General features: G+C 38.0%; 2 protein-coding genes across 6 annotated transcripts; one reads left to right on the top strand and one right to left on the bottom strand.

Annotated features, from left to right (window-relative positions):
• The first annotated feature begins 71 nt into the window (after positions 1 to 71).
• On the top strand, positions 72 to 17,593 carry LOC113692758 (pentatricopeptide repeat-containing protein At3g18110, chloroplastic). 4 transcript variants are annotated; one of them, XM_072069890.1, is made up of 9 exons: positions 72 to 3,957; positions 4,075 to 4,275; positions 4,720 to 4,812; positions 4,935 to 6,088; positions 6,326 to 6,426; positions 6,936 to 6,997; positions 7,876 to 7,925; positions 11,018 to 11,241; positions 17,097 to 17,593. In XM_072069890.1, the coding sequence occupies exons 1-4, from the start codon at positions 278 to 280 to the stop codon at positions 5,461 to 5,463; spliced, it is 4,503 nt and encodes a 1,500-aa protein (XP_071925991.1). In that variant the 5' UTR covers positions 72 to 277; the 3' UTR covers positions 5,464 to 6,088; positions 6,326 to 6,426; positions 6,936 to 6,997; positions 7,876 to 7,925; positions 11,018 to 11,241; positions 17,097 to 17,593. The 4 variants fall into 4 exon arrangements, with proteins under 4 accessions (XP_071925991.1, XP_071925989.1, XP_071925990.1 ...); XM_072069888.1 differs by lacking the exon at positions 17,097 to 17,593 and having other exon boundaries at positions 11,018 to 11,376; XM_072069889.1 differs by lacking the exon at positions 17,097 to 17,593 and having other exon boundaries at positions 6,326 to 6,432; positions 11,018 to 11,376.
• On the bottom strand, positions 16,112 to 19,561 carry LOC113691780 (uncharacterized). Of its 2 annotated transcripts, XM_027210078.2 has the most exons (6): positions 18,099 to 19,557; positions 17,859 to 18,011; positions 17,717 to 17,788; positions 17,062 to 17,434; positions 16,655 to 16,872; positions 16,112 to 16,544 (listed from the first exon to the last, which is right to left on the bottom strand). In XM_027210078.2, the coding sequence occupies exons 1-4, from the start codon at positions 19,407 to 19,409 to the stop codon at positions 17,306 to 17,308; spliced, it is 1,665 nt and encodes a 554-aa protein (XP_027065879.2). In that variant the 5' UTR covers positions 19,410 to 19,557; the 3' UTR covers positions 16,112 to 16,544; positions 16,655 to 16,872; positions 17,062 to 17,305. The 2 variants fall into 2 exon arrangements, with proteins under 2 accessions (XP_027065879.2, XP_071925992.1); XM_072069891.1 differs by lacking the exon at positions 17,717 to 17,788 and having other exon boundaries at positions 18,099 to 19,561.
• Between the last annotated feature and the right edge of the window lie 1,248 nt (positions 19,562 to 20,809).

The raw sequence follows: 20,809 nt of genomic DNA, 5'->3' as shown, positions 1-20,809 counted from the left end.
CTCTAATCAAGACGTCAAATCACATCACATTAATAGGAGGGCTTTGTGAGATTTTCGGGACTTCCAGTGTGCCAGACGACATTAGGATGAACCTCGGGGCAAATTTCTGAAATTAACCCTCATAAATATCTTTACCTTTTCTTCCATTATTATCGCCAATTTAAATGACTACAGGGGCACTCCGGATAAAAAACCATTGCAGCAGGAAGTAAATACTGAAATCCCATTGCAGGCAGCAGGAAGATTGGTTTGGTGTTTGGATTGCCGGGGAGGGAATATGGCAGCCTGCGCAGGATTGCCAACTAACGCTACTATTGCTTCAGCAGCACCATTGCAGCAGCAAATCTCCAACTCCTCCATAAAGAAGCTACCCAATAAACCTTCCTCCCCTGTTTCTGTTTCTGTTTCTGTTTCTGTTTCTCTTTGCTCTTGCTCTTGCTCTTGCTCTTCTAGGTGTTGTACAACTAGGAGTTGTACCACTACCACCACTGAAGAAACTTGTTCGAACCAGAAATTTAGTTACAGCAGAGCCTCCCCATCCCTCAGATGGCCCCACCTCAAATTCCCAGAAACTCACCACCTCCAGCACCACCATTCCTCTTTCCCCCAACCGCCCTCTCCCACTACTTCTGCTGTAAATTTGGTAGGGGAGATCAAGGGTGGTAGAGCTGAAAGTGCTGACAGAGAAGAAGAGACAATTTTGTTGAGAGGGAATGAGGAGGAGGAGGAAGAAGAGGCGTTGCGTTGGCCTAGGCCTACAAGGAAAGCAGCTAAGAAAATGACCAAACTGGCGTTAAAGAGGGCTAAAGATTGGCGGAAGAGGGTTCAATTCTTGACTGATAGGATTTTGGGTTTGAAGCCCGAGGAGTTTGTTGCCGACGTGCTTGATGAGAAGATGGTTCAGATGACTCCTACGGATTTTTGTTTTGTGGTCAAGTGGGTCGGGCAGACCAGTTGGCAGAGGGCACTGGAGGTCTATGAATGGCTGAATCTTCGCCATTGGTACTCCCCTAATCCCCGCATGCTTGCCACCGTGCTCGGTGTGCTTGGTAAGGCCAACCAGGAAGCGCTGGCCGTCGAGATTTTCACTCGGGCGGAGCCTGGGGTTGCTGCCACTGTCCAAGTGTATAACGCCATGATGGGTGTTTATGCCCGGAATGGGCAGTTTACTAGTGTTCGGCAGCTGCTTGACTTGATGCGCCAACGGGGCTGTGAGCCAGACCTCGTCAGTTTCAATACTCTGATCAATGCACGTTTGAAAGCTGAGCCTTTGTCGCCAAATTTGGCAATTCAACTCTTGAATGAAGTCAGGAGCTCAAAGATTCGACCTGATATCATCACTTACAACACTCTTCTCAGTGCTTGTTCACGCGACTCCAATTTGGAGGAGGCCGTGAAGGTTTTCGATGACATGGAAGTGAATAAGTGCCAGCCCGATCTTTGGACGTATAATGCCATGATTTCGGTGTTTGCCAGATGTGGACTACCTGGTGAAGCTGAACGGCTCTTCAAGGATTTGGAGTCAAAAGGGTTTTATCCTGATGTGGTCACATATAATTCTCTACTGTATGCATTTGCAAGAGAAGGTAATGTTCAGAAGGTAGACGAAATATGCAGAGAAATGGTTAAGATGGGTTTTGGAAAGGATGAGATGACTTTAAATACTATCATCCACATGTATGGGAAAAATGGTCAGGTTGGCCTCGCGTTGCAACTGTACAGAGACATGAAAACAGCAGGTCGGAATCCTGATGTAGTTACGTATACTGTTCTCATTGACTCGCTTGGAAAAGCAAATAAGATTACAGAGGCTGCACAGGTCATGTCAGAAATGCTTAATGCTGGTGTTAAGCCAACTGTCCGTACTTATAGCGCTTTAATCTGTGGCTATGCAAAAGCTGGGAAGAGAATGAATGCTGAGGAGATGTTTAATTGCATGCTTCGTTCTGGAATCAAGCCTGATAGGTTGGCTTACTCTGTCATGTTGGACATCCATTTAAGGTCTAATGAAACCAAGAAGGCAATGATGTTGTATCGGGAAATGGTTGATGATGGATTCTTGCCAGATCTTTCCCTTTACGAGGTTATGCTCCGAGTCCTTGGTAGAGAAAAAAAATCTGAAAGTATAGAGAAATTAATTAAGGATCTGGAGGAGTTACATGAACTGAGTCCACATATAATTTCCTCTATACTTACAAAGGGTGAGTGTTATGATTTTGCTGCTGAGATGTTGAGATTAGCCATTGCACAGGGATATAGTTTGGACAAGGAGAACTTGTTATCTATCTTGAGTTCTTATAGTTCATCTGGGAGGCACTTAGAGGCAATTGAATTGCTAAATTTTCTAAAAGAGCATCCTTCTGGATCTGACAGATTCATATCTGAAGCCCTCGTTGTTATCTTCTGCAAGGCTAATCAAATGCATGCTGCTTTGAAGGAATACCATGAACTCCGTGAATTCAGTTTTTTTTCTGGAAGCTTTACCATGTATGATGCCCTCATCAAGTGCTGTGTGGAGAGTGAACACTTTGCTGAAGCTTCACAAATTTTCTCTGACATGAGATTTAATGCACTGGAGCCTTCTTGGGATATTTATAGAATCATGGCAACTAGTTATTGTAGACTTGGCTTCCCGGAGACTGGTCATTTTTTGGTTGATCAGGCTGAAGCAAGAGGCATTGCTGTTCATGACATATCCACTTATATTGGTCTGATTGAGGGTTATGGTAGGTTGAAGTTATTGGAAAAAGCAGAGAGCATTGTTGGAAGTCTAAAAAAACAATGTAGTGTAGTGGACCGGAAGGCTTGGAATGCATTAATACAAGCTTATGCTGCAAGTGGTTTCTATGAGAAAGCAAGAGCAGCATTCAATACAATGATGAGAGATGGTCCTTCCCCAACAGTAGAAACAATTAATGGCCTTCTGCAAGCATTGATAGTTGATGACAGATTGAACGAGCTTTATGTTGTAATACAGGAGCTGCAAGATATGGGCTTCAAAATTAGTAAAAGTTCTATTATTTTGATGCTTGATGCTTTTGCTCGAGCAGGAAACATATTTGAAGTGAAGAAGATATACCATGGAATGAAAGCTGCAGGATATTTTCCGACCATGCATCTCTACAGGGTTATGATAGAGTTGTTGTGTGGTGGAAAACAGGTAAGAGACGTTGAAGCTATGGTTTCAGAAATGCAGGAAGCGGGATTCAAGCCTGATATATCCATAAGGAATTCAATGCTGAAGTTGTACACAAAGATTGAAGATTTTAAGAAAACAGTTCAAGTATTCCAGCAAATTCAAGAAGCTGGACTGGAAGCAGATGAGGATACATACATTACTCTGATACTAATGTACTGTAGGGATCATAGGCCAGAAGAGGGGCTTTCTTTGGTGCGTGAAATGATGCAGTTAGGTCTGGAACCAAATCTGGATACCTACAAAAGCTTGATTGCAGCGTTTTGTAAACAGCTGATGCTGGAACAAGCTGAGGAGCTCTTTGAACGACTCAGGTCAGGAGGGCATAAACTGAATCGTTCTTTTTATCATTTAATGATGAAGATGTACAGAAACTCTGGAAATCATTCTAAAGCTGAAAAGCTGATGGTTGTGATGAAGGAATCCGGAGTGGAACCAACCATTGCTACAATGCATTTGCTTATGACTTCTTATGGCAGCTCTGGCCACCCGATGGAAGCTGAAAAAGTTCTTAACGATTTAAAATTAACGGGTTTAACTCTTGGTACACTGCCATATTGTTCCGTCATTGAGGCTTATCTCAAGAATGGAGATCGTGATATTGCCATTCAAAAGCTCCTGGAGATGAGAGCAGAAGGTCTGGAACCAAATCACATGATATGGACTTGCTTTATTCGAGCTGCAAGTATGTGTCACAGTACTTCTGAGGCTATAATACTATTAAATGCCATTGCTGACGCTGGGTTTGATCTCCCACTAAGGTACACCAGTTTTTATTGCTTATTCTTCTTTATATTGTTGTTGGGACAAGGCGATATTGGGGTGGCTTCTTTATAGAATTTGTCCATATTAAAAAATAACAGCGGTTTATTTTTTAGGTTTCTTAGAAATAGTTCAGAGTTATCGGTATTAGAGATGGATCGCTATCTTGCAGAATTAGAGCCATTGGAAGATAATGCTGCATTTAATTTTGTAAATGCTTTGGAAGACCTATTGTGGGCTTTCGAACTTCGGGCCACTGCATCATGGATTTTCCAATTGGCAATCAAGAGAAACATTTATCCGCATGACATATTCAGGTAATGCTGATATGAGCTGTATATATACATGGTACTACGTTTTTTGAGAGCTTTCATGTTCATCTAGGTTAGAGAACGAGGAGATGTGTTTTTGCCTGTGGATGAGCCTCAGTTGATATGTTCCCCAGGAAACTCAAAATCATGTAAAACTTGATAAAGTTACCATGTTTGATCGCCAGATCCCCATATATTAAGTGAATCTGTGGGTTTTCTTTCCTGTTTCTGTTGATAACTAAATGAAAACTTGTGATCCTGAAAGCAGACCTTTGTTGAGGTCCTAATCACTTTCATGGTAACAGATGAGGAGAATTACACAACCTAAAACTCCACATTCATGTTAGTGATTGTTTTGTGCTTCAAATGAAACATTAATTGGCAGTTAAGTGCTTTAGGCTTCCCTTTATGTTCATACAGTCTTGCTCATTTGCATACATGATTCTGCAGGGTGGCTGACAAGGACTGGGGGGCTGACTTTAGAAAGTTATCGGCTGGTGCTGCTCTTGTCGGCTTAACATTATGGCTTGACCACATGCAGGAAAGTTTCTCTCTCGTTAATATCTACTCTGGTCCTCATCGAAAAGTTTCTTTGCTTGTGTTAGATTAGCCTCTATCATTGTTACTACGTCTTTGAGTCTCATGTAGATTATAATTCTGCAGGATGCTTCATTGGAGGGTGTCCCAGAATCTCCAAAATCTGTGGTGCTGATAACAGGTGCATCAGATTACAATCATGTCTCACTGAACAGCACAGTGAAGGCATACCTATGGGAAATGGGATCTCCATTTTTGCCTTGTAAAACTCGGAGTGGTCTCCTAGTTGCAAAAGCTCATTCCTTGAGGATGTGGTTGAAGGATTCTCCATTTTGCCTGGACCTCGAGTTGAAAAACAACTCAACCCTCCCAGAGACAAACTCTATGCAGCTAATTGAAGGATGTTATATTAGAAAGGGCCTTGTTCCTGCTTTTAAGGAGATAAAGGAGAGGCTTGGCCCAGTGAGACCTAAGATGTTTTCACGGCTGGTTTTGCTGCCAGACGAGAAAAGAGATAGGGTAATCCGAGCTGATATAGAAGGGAGGAAGAAAAAGTTGATCAAATTTGGAAAAGCTAGGGCTGTTGGGAGGAAGAGTGCGCAATTCAGGAAAAGGAAGTTTGTAAGGAGTTCTAAGCCATCAAACTCGGGAATGTGAGATCAAATAGGGCTGGCTTGCAGTTTTGACTGCCAAAGAAAGTCAAGCCTGTTTCCAAGTAAATTTCAGCGCAAATGTTGTCCTGAAATTTGTTTTCTTCGCATGTTGTCCTGATGGGAAAGACAATCTTTACTACTATAAAGACAGGAGTTTCCAAATGACGAATCAAATTGAAGATGACAATTCGATTTCATCCTGTTTACTAATTTTGGAATTCTGTAGTTAATTTTGGTGGCAGAAAAGTAATTTCAGCGGTCATAGTGTCTTCCAGAACTCCCCAATTCTCCAACTGTCTCCATCCCTTCTCTCTCTTTGTCGCTCTCATTCTCTATGAACCGCCCCTGCCGTCCATCCCAATCTCTTTCGGCTTTCTCGTCTTCTGTCTATACAGAAAATTCAAATTCAGCAATGGCAGTTGGTGGTAAGGGATAATTGTGACTTGTGAGGTAAGTCTTTGGGCTTTTCTGCCCCACAATTCGTCCCTGGATGGCCAAGAGAACCCCGACTAGAGAGCTGGGACTTGGAGGATGTGAATTTAGTTTTGCATAGCCCATTTGTCCTTGCCATCTGTGTCATCCTCACCGGCTTCCTTTCTGTGCAAGATTTTCATAGAATACACTTGAGGGTAATTAGTTTGGCACCATTTTTCTGAATATTTTGATACTTGGTAGTTAAATTTGCCATATCTTGAGCGAATATTTCCGGCTTCTCGCTTGTTGCCAAGATTTGAGGTTTTTTCTTGTGAAATTGTTGTCTATTTAGTACTTTGGGATGGTTTAAAGGGTAATTATGTTCTCTTGGTTCATAAATAATTGCCCTTCCTAATTTACTCTACTTCCTTTGAATTTTCCTTGTGTACTAGTTGATTCAATAGTCGTGAAGTGAATGTAGCAAGATGGTCGTATGCCCAGCTTATTTATGTGGAACACCATCAGCGGTGATGTCTTTGACAAATTCAAGAAGGTACAGGTATTCCAATCATGTGGTCTTTTCTGACCCTCTTCCATATCACTTGATATTATGAAACTCTGGATGGTAAATCATGATTTTCAATGTGTAAAGTTTTCTGGGATTCTCCTCTTGTCATGTATACAATTAAGCATAATGCCTCTCATTGTTTCCTACCTACTTTATGCCACTTTTGTCATAGAGTACACTACTTTGTGCTGCAGTGGATTTAGCAAATTGTCAAGTTTGAAGAACACTAATAGCAGTGAAGCAAAATGATTAGGTTGAAAATACGATAAATGAACAAATGAGAATATTTACCTTATACTTCTAAAATGATTGTGCCACTTCATTGCCTGAAGTTTTGAATTTTGATTGGTACTTTTGGTTGCTTTTATGATTGTTTGTTCTACTTCACTGCCTGAAGTTTTCAATTTGATTTTTTCTTGGGGTTGCTTTTGTGATTGTTCGTTCTTTGTATAGAGATTACTTTTTATTAATTTGAGTTGTTTATCAATTTTTAGTGAGAGCCTTCTGTAATGTTGGAACATTTGAATGAAGAACAGCTGAACCTTGAAGTTGATTGGTGAGTTTGTCTTTCTTTTGCTGTGTTCTGCTTTTTATGACTGTTTATTCATAGTATAGAAATATCTGTTTTCCCATCTGTGTATTATTTGTTCACCATTACCAGCTCAAATTTCATATCAGTTTTTCATTGAAATCACTATTAAACGGTGCAGTTGTCGCTCATTGATTAGTTCTTGAAGGAGAATATCTCCCTTTTGAATTTGTCATGGGTTACTGAATTCCCCAGTGCCTATTCTTTCATCTGGTTATGAGCACGATTTGGCTTTTTATATGATCACAGGTTGTTCCTCAACTCCATTTATGAATAGTATCACTCTACATTTTCTTCTGGTCTTGTGATGAATTTTGGCAAAAAGTAGTAAAGAAATGAGAACTTGAAGAATTGGTTCCTGGAGTCTTTATGACTCTAATCCATCTTAATCTGTCAATGGATTCCGTTGTCTTTTCTATATCACATCCTATTATAATAGTCTGCTATTCAGCATGAGTGTATAAAGAGCTAACAGCCCTTGCCACATCGGATTTTCGTTGTCAAGTCACATGTCTTCGCGCGATGCATGGGCGTTGTAGCCAAAATCTAAGGCCTCTTCTAGTTTGCCTCATTTCCATCAAGATAGTAGCCTCGACATTTCCAGCTCTTCCCCCTCGTTTGCTTCTCCTCCAGAATTCGGTTCCTGATCTGCTTTCAGGCCATTTTTGCTACGATTTAGGGACCATTTGCTTACGTTAGATCAAGTTTTCGCGTCTGTAATTCACGAGTACATTTCTTCCAGGCACTAATTTGAATGACAGCAACATTTCATAGCAGCTAATCTCAAAGTTTAGGATGCTTCTCCATGCTTGTGATTCTTACTTCCTTTTTCATTTTTTTTATAGGGGATTTTCCGGGACGCTGGCTTGCTATGGTCGGACTATCATTGTTGTTGGTAGGGAGATTTCTGCTATAATCTTTTGTGGCTGTTGTTCTATTCTCTATTTGTTTTGGATCTGATTTGGATCCTTGGTTGCCCTGATTTGGTACTTTGAGGGGTATTTGGGGGTCATCAATGTTGCTTTTGTGCTGCTATGACATTTTTCTCTTTTTTTTTTTTCATAACAGTAAGAATGTTCCTCTGCCCATTGGTACGTTGTTCTGTTCTCTTTTTGTTTTCCTCTGAATATCTAACTTGTTTGGAGCTTGTGTTTGCTTTGGTCTTGTAGTGGGTGGGGTTTTCTATTATTATTATATTTTTTTAATGAAGTCCATTTCTTATATTTTTTCAGAAGTTTTCTCTTTGACCTTTTTACCATTTTTTTCTTGGCATTGTATCAGGTCACAAGATTTTTATCTTTTTACCTTGGCTGATATGAACTGAAGCCTTGATTGTACTGTTTTTCTACCTTTGTTTTGGGTCAGACGGGATAAAGTATCTTGTTTCTGCCACTAATGTACAGTTTTCTTGTTTAGTTATTTGGATTTTCATGTGCTTGGTTTCTTTTTTTTTTTTTCTGCTTCTCACTTTGGCTCTTACTGTTTTGCGCTTTGCATGTGTTAGAAAGTAATTTCTTGTATGTGATGTAATTTTTACAGTTTGTGCTCGCCAAATTGACGGACTTCGTGGATGTATTAGATATGGTTCTAAAAGCGTTTCTAAAGTGTAACTCTTTAATAAACTTAAAAATGTTTTAGCCTTGAGGTTTACTGAGGAATGGAATACATTATTGTGATTAAGAAGGTGCTTACCTTTAATATGAATTTTTTGATTATTTTGGGAGGTGAATATTATTTGTGGAATTTAGGCCATATGCTTGGGTAAAATGTGTAACTGGAGAATCAATGTTTCTAAACCAACTCATTGAAGGAAGAGTAAGGCGAAGAAAGGAGAAAAAAAAAAGAATTAGACAGCACCATGCGTCTATGCTGGTGCAGATCTAAGCTTTATTTTCATTTTCTTGGTGCTTATTCAGAACGTCAGTTATATTTTTTGTTTGCTTTTATTTTTTAAGCTCAAATAAGCTTATTGACCTTCTTGGAGTTTGATATTCTGCATTTAATCTGGCCAAATTCTGACCGTTTTTCTGGGTCAATGATTTAAGAGTTGGACAGCCTTATCAAGAGTAATGATTAACTGAGGACTCAAAAACCATTTACATAGCTGGCCATATTAAATCTCCTTCACGTTCCTTTTTTTTTTTCTTTCTAATTTTTTAAATGATCTGAACTATCTTTCCTTCGAAATAGTCTGGTTTTGAAGCTTCAAATCCTATTAATATTCAAAGCTCTATCTTGACGTAGCCAACAACATGTTTTACCATCAACAGCATGGCTCTTTTTGTTCCCCTTTTTTGGAGTGGTCTCTTCAGTTTTCTTTTTGGTTGTTTTCTTTATGTTATCTGTAGCAATTCTTTCCAGAATCTTTTATCCAATGTTCAAATTAAAGCTTTTTTAGTTTTTCTTCTTTTTTTTTTTCAATTTTTTTAAGTTGTAATTATACAGATTTCCTTTTATTTTCACCAAGATTCTGTATGATGAATTTCATTTTCCGCCAGATGATATTCCAAAACAAAGCTTGAGCGCCTACTTTCATGAACTTGCTTTTAATGACCAATTTCTTTTTATTGGATAGAGCAGTTGAAGAATTTTAGTTCCCAGTTAAGAAAGAAGAAGATCTTGCATTTGAATTTCTGTAGAGTGGTTGGAAAATTTTAGATCTCAATTAAGAAAGGAGAGGATCTCGTAGTTTGAATTTCGAAAAAAGATGAAAATATCTTTTGAGTTCTCATGTTTCAATGTAAATCTTGTCATTGAAGGATGGCTAAGAAAGTTTTCTGAAGCTCTGATGAGGCAGCTTTTGTCTGACTTGTATGCAAGAGAGAAAAAATTATGAGCATTAACTACTGAAACAGTTAGAAACAACCCACATATTGATCCATCTAAAGTTTCTACTCGGCTATTAAGAAAAGAAGAGGGAAATTTGCATTGATTTTAGGTCTGAAGATGATTAAAAATGATGGGTAAAGATTGTCTTTAGGAGCTATATGCGAATATACTTCTTTCATGTGTACTTAAGTTCATTTGTATATACAACAGAGAAATCTTCCAATGTAATCCTCATTACTTTGTATAGGCACTTTACGTGTTCAAGTATTTTGCTTTTCGTTGTGTGAAAACGATTTGTTGATGTTAATGGCTTGTCATTACATGTTTTCTTTTAAATTTTTTTAATAGATTTGACAGAAAGAAGGTACTATATGAACTAAATTTGAATTATATTCGAGTCCAGTGCCACTATCCACACAAATGCAGACTTTGTGTTTAAAAATGTTCATGCAACTAACTGCCTGCCGATATATGCTGGTTGATACTGTTCGGATTCAAGTAAGAAAGTATTTGGCGATATTTTTCATGTAATCCAGTCTGATCTGATATAGTTACATATGCATTAGGCTGCTGTTTTATGGCTGCATAACATTCTCACTACACAACTTCCTGGTTGGCTCTTGTTTTTAATGTTCTTACCAATTCTTGAAAGTTGTGTTGCTTTTCCTTCTGTTGTACATGTAAAGTGTTATAGAGTTGTTGTAGTATTTTGAGTACATTAGATCTCAAATTGTGGGTCTTTTTGTTTACACAATTTCAGCAACCGGGTTCAAGATTTTTCAGAGGAGCCACAAGTAGAATGAGAACTAATGCTTGTAAAACCAATGCTTGTGAAAGTTTCTGTAACACTCAAGTAAATGTATTTCTTGCAGAAGCCTACTATCTTGAGATCTGAAAATTTTGTGAGCGGGTCCCTGCAGTTCTTTGTATGATTTCGCTTTAGTTTTGTTGTCAGATTGGTGGACATTTTTAGATAAAAATCATGGATGCAAGTCACTTATTGACTACTGAGGTTGTACTGAAGCACTTTTCCTGTTGCATTTGGATTACAACTTCCACTTTACGTGTCTGCAAGTTTAATCTACTATACTTGCAATGACTTCATAAAGTGATGAAATTATAGATTGATGTCAGCTACATTTGGTAATTCTATGCTAGATCAATGGCACTTTCCTTTTGTGATGCTGGAAGTTGTGAGAGCATATACGCCTTGCGTACAAGTAGCTGACAGATTATCACTCGTTTCAAAGCTGATCGCTTTGCGCATCCTTTGTTCGGAGGAAGTTCCCGAGTACGCAAATAGAAGACTCCATGAAACAAGGACTCATTCATTTATTCCGCAGTCTAGAACTTCTTTGCTGTTATTAGCTTCACCAGGAAAGGTATGGGAAATTGTATCCCTGGCATTTTAGCTTGAGAATTTAGCTTTAGTCAGATTCTGCAAACTATAAATCTTACTGGTTTGTTTGGATTGGTCTTTATTTCCCCAAATATATTTGCTTACATCATTATTACAATTTCCAACACACCTTTTTACCTTCCCAATTACCTTTTTATCTCACATACATCACATCACAAAAAGTGCTACAGTAAAAATATCTCAAATAACTTACAATCCAAACAAACCCCTGGTTGAGTAAGATTTTAAGATTTCCTGGTCTGTCTTTTGGAACCTTTATTTTTTCTGAATTTGAGGGCTAAGCTTCTGCAACTGCAATGATATGTTGGTTGATTTTCGTTTTAATCGTCAGTGTTTTTTGGAATTTTATTATGTTTTCCATGCGGTAAATATCGTACTTAATATAATGGTGTTTGTGATATTCTCTCTCTGACAATTGAAATACAACATTTGTAAATGGCATTTTATATCTTGATGTAAATTTGCCTTTCGATTGATCACTGGCTTGACAATGGTTCTTGATGTATTCTTGCTCTACTGGACTGTTCTATAAGCATTGTTGCAACGTTCTTTCTCTCACTTGATGTTCATATGTCCTGGCTTTATATAAAACTTGCATATTATACAAAAGAGATTTAAAAAATTCAAAATTCACTTGAAAGCCATTCCTGATTAGAAGCAAACCAAACAAGTAGTTTTATAATAATACCCATTCCATTACTAAACCAAACATGTTGGGGGGAATCGTCAAAATCCATACTCATACTACTGTTAATGATATTCATAGTGATAATGAATGAGGAATCTGAACCAAACGGCTTCTAAGGAACTATACCACCCCATGGTGACTACTGATTTTTATATTTGTTAGCTGAAATTAGTATCTGGCTCTCCATGGTTTTCCCGCCTTCAGCGTGCTTGAGTTCCCATATGAATTAGGAAGATTTGGAATGCGGTTTACTTTCTGCACCGGAAGCCCATGAATCATCTTACTATAAATGCTTTGACTATTTTGACAGCATGGAAAGATAGCAAAATCGATCCCCTGACGATGTTTATACAAGTTTTGAGTTTCGGTAGGAAATTGATGGATCTCTTAACCAGACCATAATGCAACTGAGCCTTGAGATAGCAAGTGTAGATGTCAACTTGGACTAAATCCTCTAATATTCTAGTAATTGTTAACTGACTTTTGTTGTTAAGGCATTATTTAATGAGGACATCACTTTCTATTTTTTACACGATTATATAATCACATGAATGTAGGGGTGTGCAAAATCGAAAAATTCCGATTTACCAACCGAATTCGAATTGAATTCGGAAATTCGAATTCGGTAATTCGGAATGAAAATCGGAATTTCGATTTCAAATTGATCGAATTCGGTAACGAGATTTTTCAAATCGGAAATTCCGATTTCGAATTCACAATTCGAAATCGAAATTGAAATCGAAATCGAAATTTGAAATTTCTATTTCGATTTTAAATATGTTTTTCATATATATATTATATAATATATAATATAACATTTATATTATAATAATAATTTTATATTCATGAATTCGATGAAATCGAAATTCCTATTTCAATTTCGTTTTCACACACACAAACATATATATATATATATATATATATATATAATATTTTATATATATATGTAATATAATATTTATATAATAATAATAATTTTTATATTCATGAATTCGGTGAAATCGAAATTTACTAAATTCGGAATTGAATTCAAAATGAATTCGAATTCGTTATTGGTGAATTTAAAATCGAAATCGGTCGAAAATTCTAATACCAAAATTCCGAAAAATTTCGATTTCAAAGTTCCTAATTACCGATTTTGATTTCGATTCACACCCCGACATGAACGTTTGACTCTTACTGAAATATCAGATGAAGTCTTGATTCTTTCTGAATGTTGCAATCTGTGAGGTTGCAGCCACCCTCAGCCTACTTGCTAGTAATATCAACCTTCTCTGGTCTGTGGGTGCCCTCTTCATATTAGAATTTACTCTGATTTTGGTTCAATATATATAGATATATATATATTTTGGGATTTTTCTATAACTAAATATCATCAGAAGCAAGCAAATTCCATTAATGGATCCATTTTGGATTAGTACAAATAATTACACTGAATTGGGCATCTGCATCTTTTTTCCCATCCCGCATCACACAGGTTGTATCGTAGTGTCATTGAATTCATTAAACTCAGAGGATGCACTCCCAGGCGATACATTCAGTGGTCTTGTCTCATTTTGATCACACAAACAATGTTAGTTTGTTAAATCAAAACCACACTAAAGATATGAAGAGTCTCTGTGACATCTAACAAGTAAATTTTCCAACTCATTGCAAGGATAGGCAAATCAAATAGTTGGCGTGTAGCATGGTGCTTGCAAAGTTAATCGAAAGATTTACAAATATGATATAACATACTTATTAACAAACCTCTATTTGTCTTTCAGGCGCACACAACCTTTCAGCTATTGGCAATATTTATGGGTGAACCAGTATACTGGGCAAACCAACTTGGCTTGCTAAATAGACCATTAAAAAACAAACAAGCAAAGGGCAACGAGTCGCAACAATGCACCCCGAATGAAGATTTATTTCCTTTCCCAGACTGCTTTACAACTTCTATAGTTGCCATGATTAGCACATACCATAGTTGCTAATCCTTTTCACAATAATACATATTATAAACATACCTACTTTGTGTCTCGTTGAAACATGAATACAACAATTAACAAGAAGGTTCTCACAGCTTATTGTTTTCAGCTTCCTTCATCTGAAAACTCATTTGCTGAAACACATATCACCATGGACATTAAAATCCTTAATGTATAGTCCTAAAACTCCAAAAGAAAACCAAACCAAACCTGGGCAATCTCGCGCACATCATGAGGCCTCTAATTAACTAGTTACCTGGTATAGTGTGGGTCTTACCAGGTTTCCCTTGTTGGTTTTTTATTTTTTCAATCAATGCCAAACTGAAGAATCTCAGCGTTGCCAAAAATTACCCACTACCATCCTTAGGCCAATGAAACCCAAAGCACATCCTTAACACTCAACTTACATGTCCAAAAGTCCGCGCTCATAGGTTCTAACTCAAAGAGTAAAACTAAGGAAGAATTCTACTTGGACCCCTCCCTATGAGATCCTTTCACTCTTCTATGCTCGATTTAAGACAATTGGGTTACCTCTATCCAACTCATAAACCAAAATATAAGGACGAAAAACTCTTAAACTTAAGTTTATACTATCATATATGATCACAGAACTACCTGCATCCGAAGACTTGTAGCAATCATCGATGAAAAGGCTAGTGGGTCAAATCCTGCATTGATCGCCCAAAACGAAGGTCAAAGAGGCTGTCATTTGAGAGTTTCAGTAGTGCGAACCTAAAGACTTTGCTACTGAAGCTCTTGTCCGGCACAAGTTGATTACAAGGACATGTCAGGTACAGAAGTCGACTTCATATTACTCAATAATGAATAACCTTGAGACAAAACGTGCCTGTACTTAATTTACACCTAAACCTACGGTTTTGAAAATTAACTGGTACATCCTCACATTATCTTCCTCTACACTTTGTCATGCCGTCAGCCTAAGACTTACCAACAAGCTAGGCAGTAGTAGTTTAAGTCAAGAGAAAAAATTTTCCTCAACATGAGTCCAGATTCACTAACAATTATTTTACACAGCATGGCTTTCAGCTGTTTGAAATGGCATACATACAATTCCATACAAATCGTAAGGAGGAAGGGGGAGAGTGCCCACTTTTTATCCGGTTTGAACAACTGGTTTCATAAATAAAACTGAGACTACAGAAGGATGGGGTCTTTTGTGGTTTTTTTTTTTGGGGGGGGGGGGGGGGGTGGGGTGGCAGGGGAATAGCTAGCTTGACATCACTATTCAAAGTTTAAATGAGCAACAAGTGACGAAAGCTTGCCTGCTCATCAGAAGATTTTGTTAAGGTGTATATGTACCCACACTTGAGACATACATGAGTTGCTCAAGCCTGAAAGATTAGAATATCAGTCACGTGGTTACAGGGAATGAAACTTACAGAAGCATAACAATTAACATACTTATTAAGTCATATATTCAGCCTTGCCTTTGGAGCATCAGTTAACTTCCGTCCAAATTGAGGCGGTGCTGGGCGCTTCTGCAGTAATTTGACATCCACACCAGCTCCTCTGTATCCAGATAAAGATTGATCCAAAGACGTTTAGACAAAATGAAAAACAGAAAAGGCCATCGCCTTATCTGCCACTCCCATAAGAATATTTTCGTGAATTTGTACATTCTTTGCTGCCAACTGAGATGATCAAACATCTCACAAATTACAGCTACTGAAGATGAAGCTATGTCCACACTTTGAGAACCTACTATTGATGGAGAGGTGCTACCATCAAGCAACGGACTTCTCAACTATTGGACGATAGTCAAGGATCTGGTCCAGATATCAGTGCAGTCCTCGCTTCTTGATTTGAAGAAAGACATCATTAAACCTTTTAGATATTTAAACAGCAACTTACCAAAAAAAAATGATATTTAAACAGCGCATCCTTTCATCAGCAATTAACTCTGTCTTCTTGCATTTACTGACTGAGCAATTCTACTGTTGCTCCTATGTTCAATTGCATACTTCTGTTGCACTAACTTCTAGCTTCACTTTTTTTTTTAAGGACACAAGACCAAATATTTACCTGGTAAAGATGAGGAATTAGGAAGGCACTTTTCCCTATTTTTGCATTTCTTACATGATAGAGGATAAAAGTGGAACATCTACCAATGAGACAGGAAAATGAAAGGCGTTCATATAAAAAGATTCAGGACATTCAGAAAAACAGATTGATAATAAATTCAGGTCATTCTACTGAAACATTATGGTCTGCCGTCAGCTTCAAACAGAAAGTGAGGCCAGTCCAAAATTAATTTATGCTATACAAACTTAAACAATGCCATAACAATTCTTCAAAAGAATCTGTACCACTACCAAAGCTATGGCCCAAAATATCTTGTAAATTTCAAAGTCAGAATGGGTTAAAATCCAAATACAAATTTTGCATGTAAAATTAATAAGCAAAACAAAAGAAGAGCTTGCTTGCTGACAACAAAGTAGACGGAATCTGACTTTGCCTGAATAGCGGTTTCGGTAAATCCAAGCTTATCAGCAGGCCAAAGTTCATCCCTAAAGAAGCTGCTTGTGTGGAGGACCTGGTCGCCAACCTTGAGCCCTGCTTTTGCAGCATTGCCACCACCTTCTACTCCTGGATAGCAACCAACTTGAAATTAGTAGTAGACACAATTGGCATCAGAAGAAAATTATATAGGCCAGCTTTTGACAAGAACGTAAGAGGGGAGGGGGAGGAGGACTGACCGTGATGACCACACCACCACCCAACTTTTGACCCAAAGCTAGGTCCAGTGGTTTGTCTACTTCAACCTCAATGGTCTTTGAAGCCCCAGCAGTTCTTGCTGTAATCTCAAGACCTGTTCTCACTTCTCTGCTAGTACTAGTAGTAGTGATCTCAGCCATCAAAGAAGCGAGATGCTCCATTTGACCTCTTGAAGTGAGCACCCTTGGAAGCTAAATTTCTGCCAGCACCAACACCAGTACTATCAAAAGAGAGATACATACATACATACATACATATATATACTGAATCAGCAAAGGAGAGATACATGCAAATATTATATATGCACAGAGGGACCAAATTATAAACGGATTTCTTTGTGCGACAAAGAAGTTAAGCACAATTATGCCATGCTTTTAACTATATATACCTCAGAGTGGGAAGTTAATCGCTTTGCATTTGCAGATGGAATTGAGGAGTTGGATTTGAGGGAGAGGTTTCTCACATAAGCAGCTGAGCAAGAAGATGAAGCACCTGCTACAACAGAGGATGACATATCGGAGTGCTGGTGGGCTTTGCACTATGGGCAGCAGCCACCGATAGGACTTAGGACTTGGAACTTAGAAGAAGGGCTGGGCTGATTAGTGATAACAGCTTGCCATGTGCAGAAGATATCATGGTGTATTACTTAAAAACTCCAAATGCCTTTGTTGGAGAACCATTTCAGCAGCTTGCAGCATCTCTCTGGCCTTTCTATCTGGTGTACATCCAGCATACTCCATTTCTTTATATATACTAGGAACCTGTAAGGCAACCAAGAAAGGATAAGTTAGACCTTAGCCTGCAGTGGCAAGCTGGTAAGATGGAACAGACTATTACAGCAACTTCAGTAGCCCTAATAACTATTAAAGCAACTTGATTGTCGGCCATATTTCTGGTTAATTTTTGGTTTTCATTGATCAGTAGAAGGTACATTTTATGCAAGTTTCAGATAGGATAAAAAGAGATCTCTATGGAGAAGAATAGACCAATGGTGATGAGTACCATGAGGTCATTAACTGCAAACTTCAAGACGAGAAAACTACCTGATCAAACTTTTTAGCCCTTATAAAAGCCTTCATAAGTGTGCTGTAGGTAACTACATCAGGACAAAAGCCCTACAGGATTACCAAATTATTAGCTAAAGATTTCCCAAATTAGATTACTTGAAAAAGTCAAGGGTCTTACCGTCTCTCTTATGTGGTTAAAAACTGATAGTGCCTCCAAATGCCTCCCTGCAGTGCTAAATGCGTTGAGCAGCACATTTAGCATTAAAAGGTTAAGTTCTATTCCTTCTGCTTCCATAAGCTGCAGAACCTTAATGGTCTGTTCGCATAATCCCTGCATAAGACATCAAAGCAAAAGCATTTCCTTCATAATGGCGATCACACTGCCTAGACACTAGGCTATATCGGTGCATATCCCTACCTGTTGCGCATAAGCATTTGCTATGATGCAAAAAGTACTTGCTGAAAGTTTAACCCCTTCTGATCTTAGGGCGTTTATGCAATTGTCTGCATCCTGAAATCTCCCATATTGCCCATAAATATCAGCCAGAACAGCGTAGATGGCCCCACTTCTGTGGTGCCCTCTATGCTTGATATTCTCAGAAGTTTTCTTTATAACATCCCATTTCCCCTGTTCTCCCAAACGGGAAATAATGGTAATGAAAATCTTTGGATCAGGATACAGGCCTTGTTCTTGCATGCTTATGAACATATCCAGAGCATTAGACACATCCCCAAACTTGCAGTGCCACCGAATCAAAGAGTTCCAGGTGGTGATGTCCGGCATTATACCCTCCAGCTGCATTGTCTTAAAAACTTCTACTGCTTCACCTAACTCACCATATTTACAAAACGTGTCAATTATGCTGTTATAGATTTTCCTGTCTAGGGACAAACCCATACCCCGTATCTCTCCAACAATGCTTGTCGCTTTTCTCCACATGCCATTGTCCCTGTAAAGTTCAATAACTTTACTGTACACAAAAGAATTTGGATGATATCCCTCTCTCCTCATTTCAGCAATGACTAACCACGTATCCGCCAGACGTTTTGCCCGTGCATGGTACTCCAGAAGAATTTCATAGGTTTCCCTGTTTCTTTGTATTCCCAAGTCATCCAATGTAAGTAGAACCTTATCAGCGAGCCCAGACAGGCCTTTTCTCAAGAAACATCTAAGTAAGACATTAAAAGCTTTGACTCTGGGCCTGTATCCAAGACTCGTCATTTCCTGGAAGATAGCATCAGCTTCCAAGGTCCTGCCAACATTTCCGAGAGCTGTTATCAAGAGGGTGTAAGATTTCAAATTGGGACGAGAGCCCAAAGCCTCCATCTGTGAGAGCAAGGACATCGCCTCATTTACTTCTCCTGACATGCACATTTCGCAAATGGATTCATTGAAGGAAATATAAGAAAGTTCCTCCCCATCCTCCCTACCAAACGGCTGCACAAAATTCGAGCAGTTATTGGCATCATTAGAGCACTTGGGCGGGTTGAGACAAAGTTTGCAATTCCCAGAGCGACCAAATGGAACATTTACCACACTACTACGTGGTATCCAATTGTCACGGGAATTTTGACAAACAGCGAATAGGCATGAACGGCAACTAATAAATGCAGCCAGGCGGGAGTTACAAGGCATCAAGCGTTGCATCTCCATCATCTGATCATCCATTCGTCTTGGTTGGTTGGGAATGTTGTGGACGATAACACTCCTCACACAGTCCACCTTCATCACTCAAATAAGGCACCGTTTGGATTGAAGGAAAGGAAGGGGATACAATGGCGAAAAGACACCAGCTTTACTGTGTTATCGCGCGGCTCTCTTATTGGGTTAATTATAGTTTGGTCCTCCCAATTGGTCCAAAATCTCTAATTGCACCATCAAAATGAACAAGTCTCAATTTGATATATATATATAAGTCTCAGTTTGATAATTTGAATTAGTAAATATCTCAATCGGATCCTACAATCTAAGAAAGCCACATTTTTGTTATCTAAAGGATCACTTGCTTGTGTGACTTGCAAAAAAGCACAGAATGATGATTCTTTGGCAGTTACCAATTATCTGTAATTACTTTGGTAATTATTACTTCATCAATATATACAAGGATGACAATTGATCAAAAAGAGGGGAAGGAATTAGATAAAGTCTCAATTTGATCCTCTAAAATAATAAATGGTTTCAACTTTGTTGTTCAAACCCAATAACTATAGAACAAATCAAACTATAAGAACAAAATTTATAAACGATTATTTTATCATTCTACTAATATATGTCTCTGTTATTGATTTCAATCAAGTACATTCTTTTTTTTTTTTTTGAGATAAAGTAGTGCACTTTTTTTTGATGAACCCTGTAAATAGCTTTATATAAAAATCAAAGGATAGCCAGCAAAAGATTGTACTTTTATCAGCAAGAAATTATGGCACGGGGGTATGCAATAAGCATAATGGCTTCGTCTAGTTTCTTCTTTTTTTTTTTAGTTGAAATCTTTGTATGATGAGCTTATTGGTAATGTTTTCAAGAAAGTAGCCTTGAAAGGTCAAGTTATAAAAATTTTCTTAATTTGGGAGGGGTAAATTGAGAAAATTTTAATTTATAGGACCAAATTGAGAAATTTTGTGACTTGGGAATAGCAAAATTGGCCTGGTCTGGAAAGCAATTTCTCCAAAACATTTTTACATTTGTCGTTAATATATTTTTCAATCACTTTTTTATTTCATGTACATCAAATTGAGATTCAGATATTTTACCTCTAGACCATGGTAAAAATATATTTTCTAGAAAAATCTATTGTAGAGTAGGTATTCCATTTAGATTGACTGACAATTCATCATAATTTGACGTCATTGTCGAGAATTGCTGCCTAATTTGATTTATTTCTTTCTTTTTGAATTTTTGGCTGGCTTATGCCTTATTCTTCTCATATATGTGAACTGGTATATATTCTTGAAATTAAGAAGACTGTGCGTTGGCTTAGGAAGAAAACTAGGAAAAGAAGAGAGGAGCAGTCATCTACTTTAGGATTAAACTTAGCTATTAAATTGGCTAATTCTTCTAGTGATTATTTCAATAATCAAAGATAGAAGAAACTATAGCTAATAATAGGACATTAAAGGAGTTAGCTGTCC

This window comes from Coffea arabica, chromosome 11c (genome assembly GCF_036785885.1).
Source record: "Coffea arabica cultivar ET-39 chromosome 11c, Coffea Arabica ET-39 HiFi, whole genome shotgun sequence".
Taxonomy (NCBI): domain Eukaryota; kingdom Viridiplantae; phylum Streptophyta; class Magnoliopsida; order Gentianales; family Rubiaceae; genus Coffea; species Coffea arabica.
Note: the sequence above shows the minus strand (reverse complement) of the source record. Positions and strands in the feature narration are given on the sequence as shown.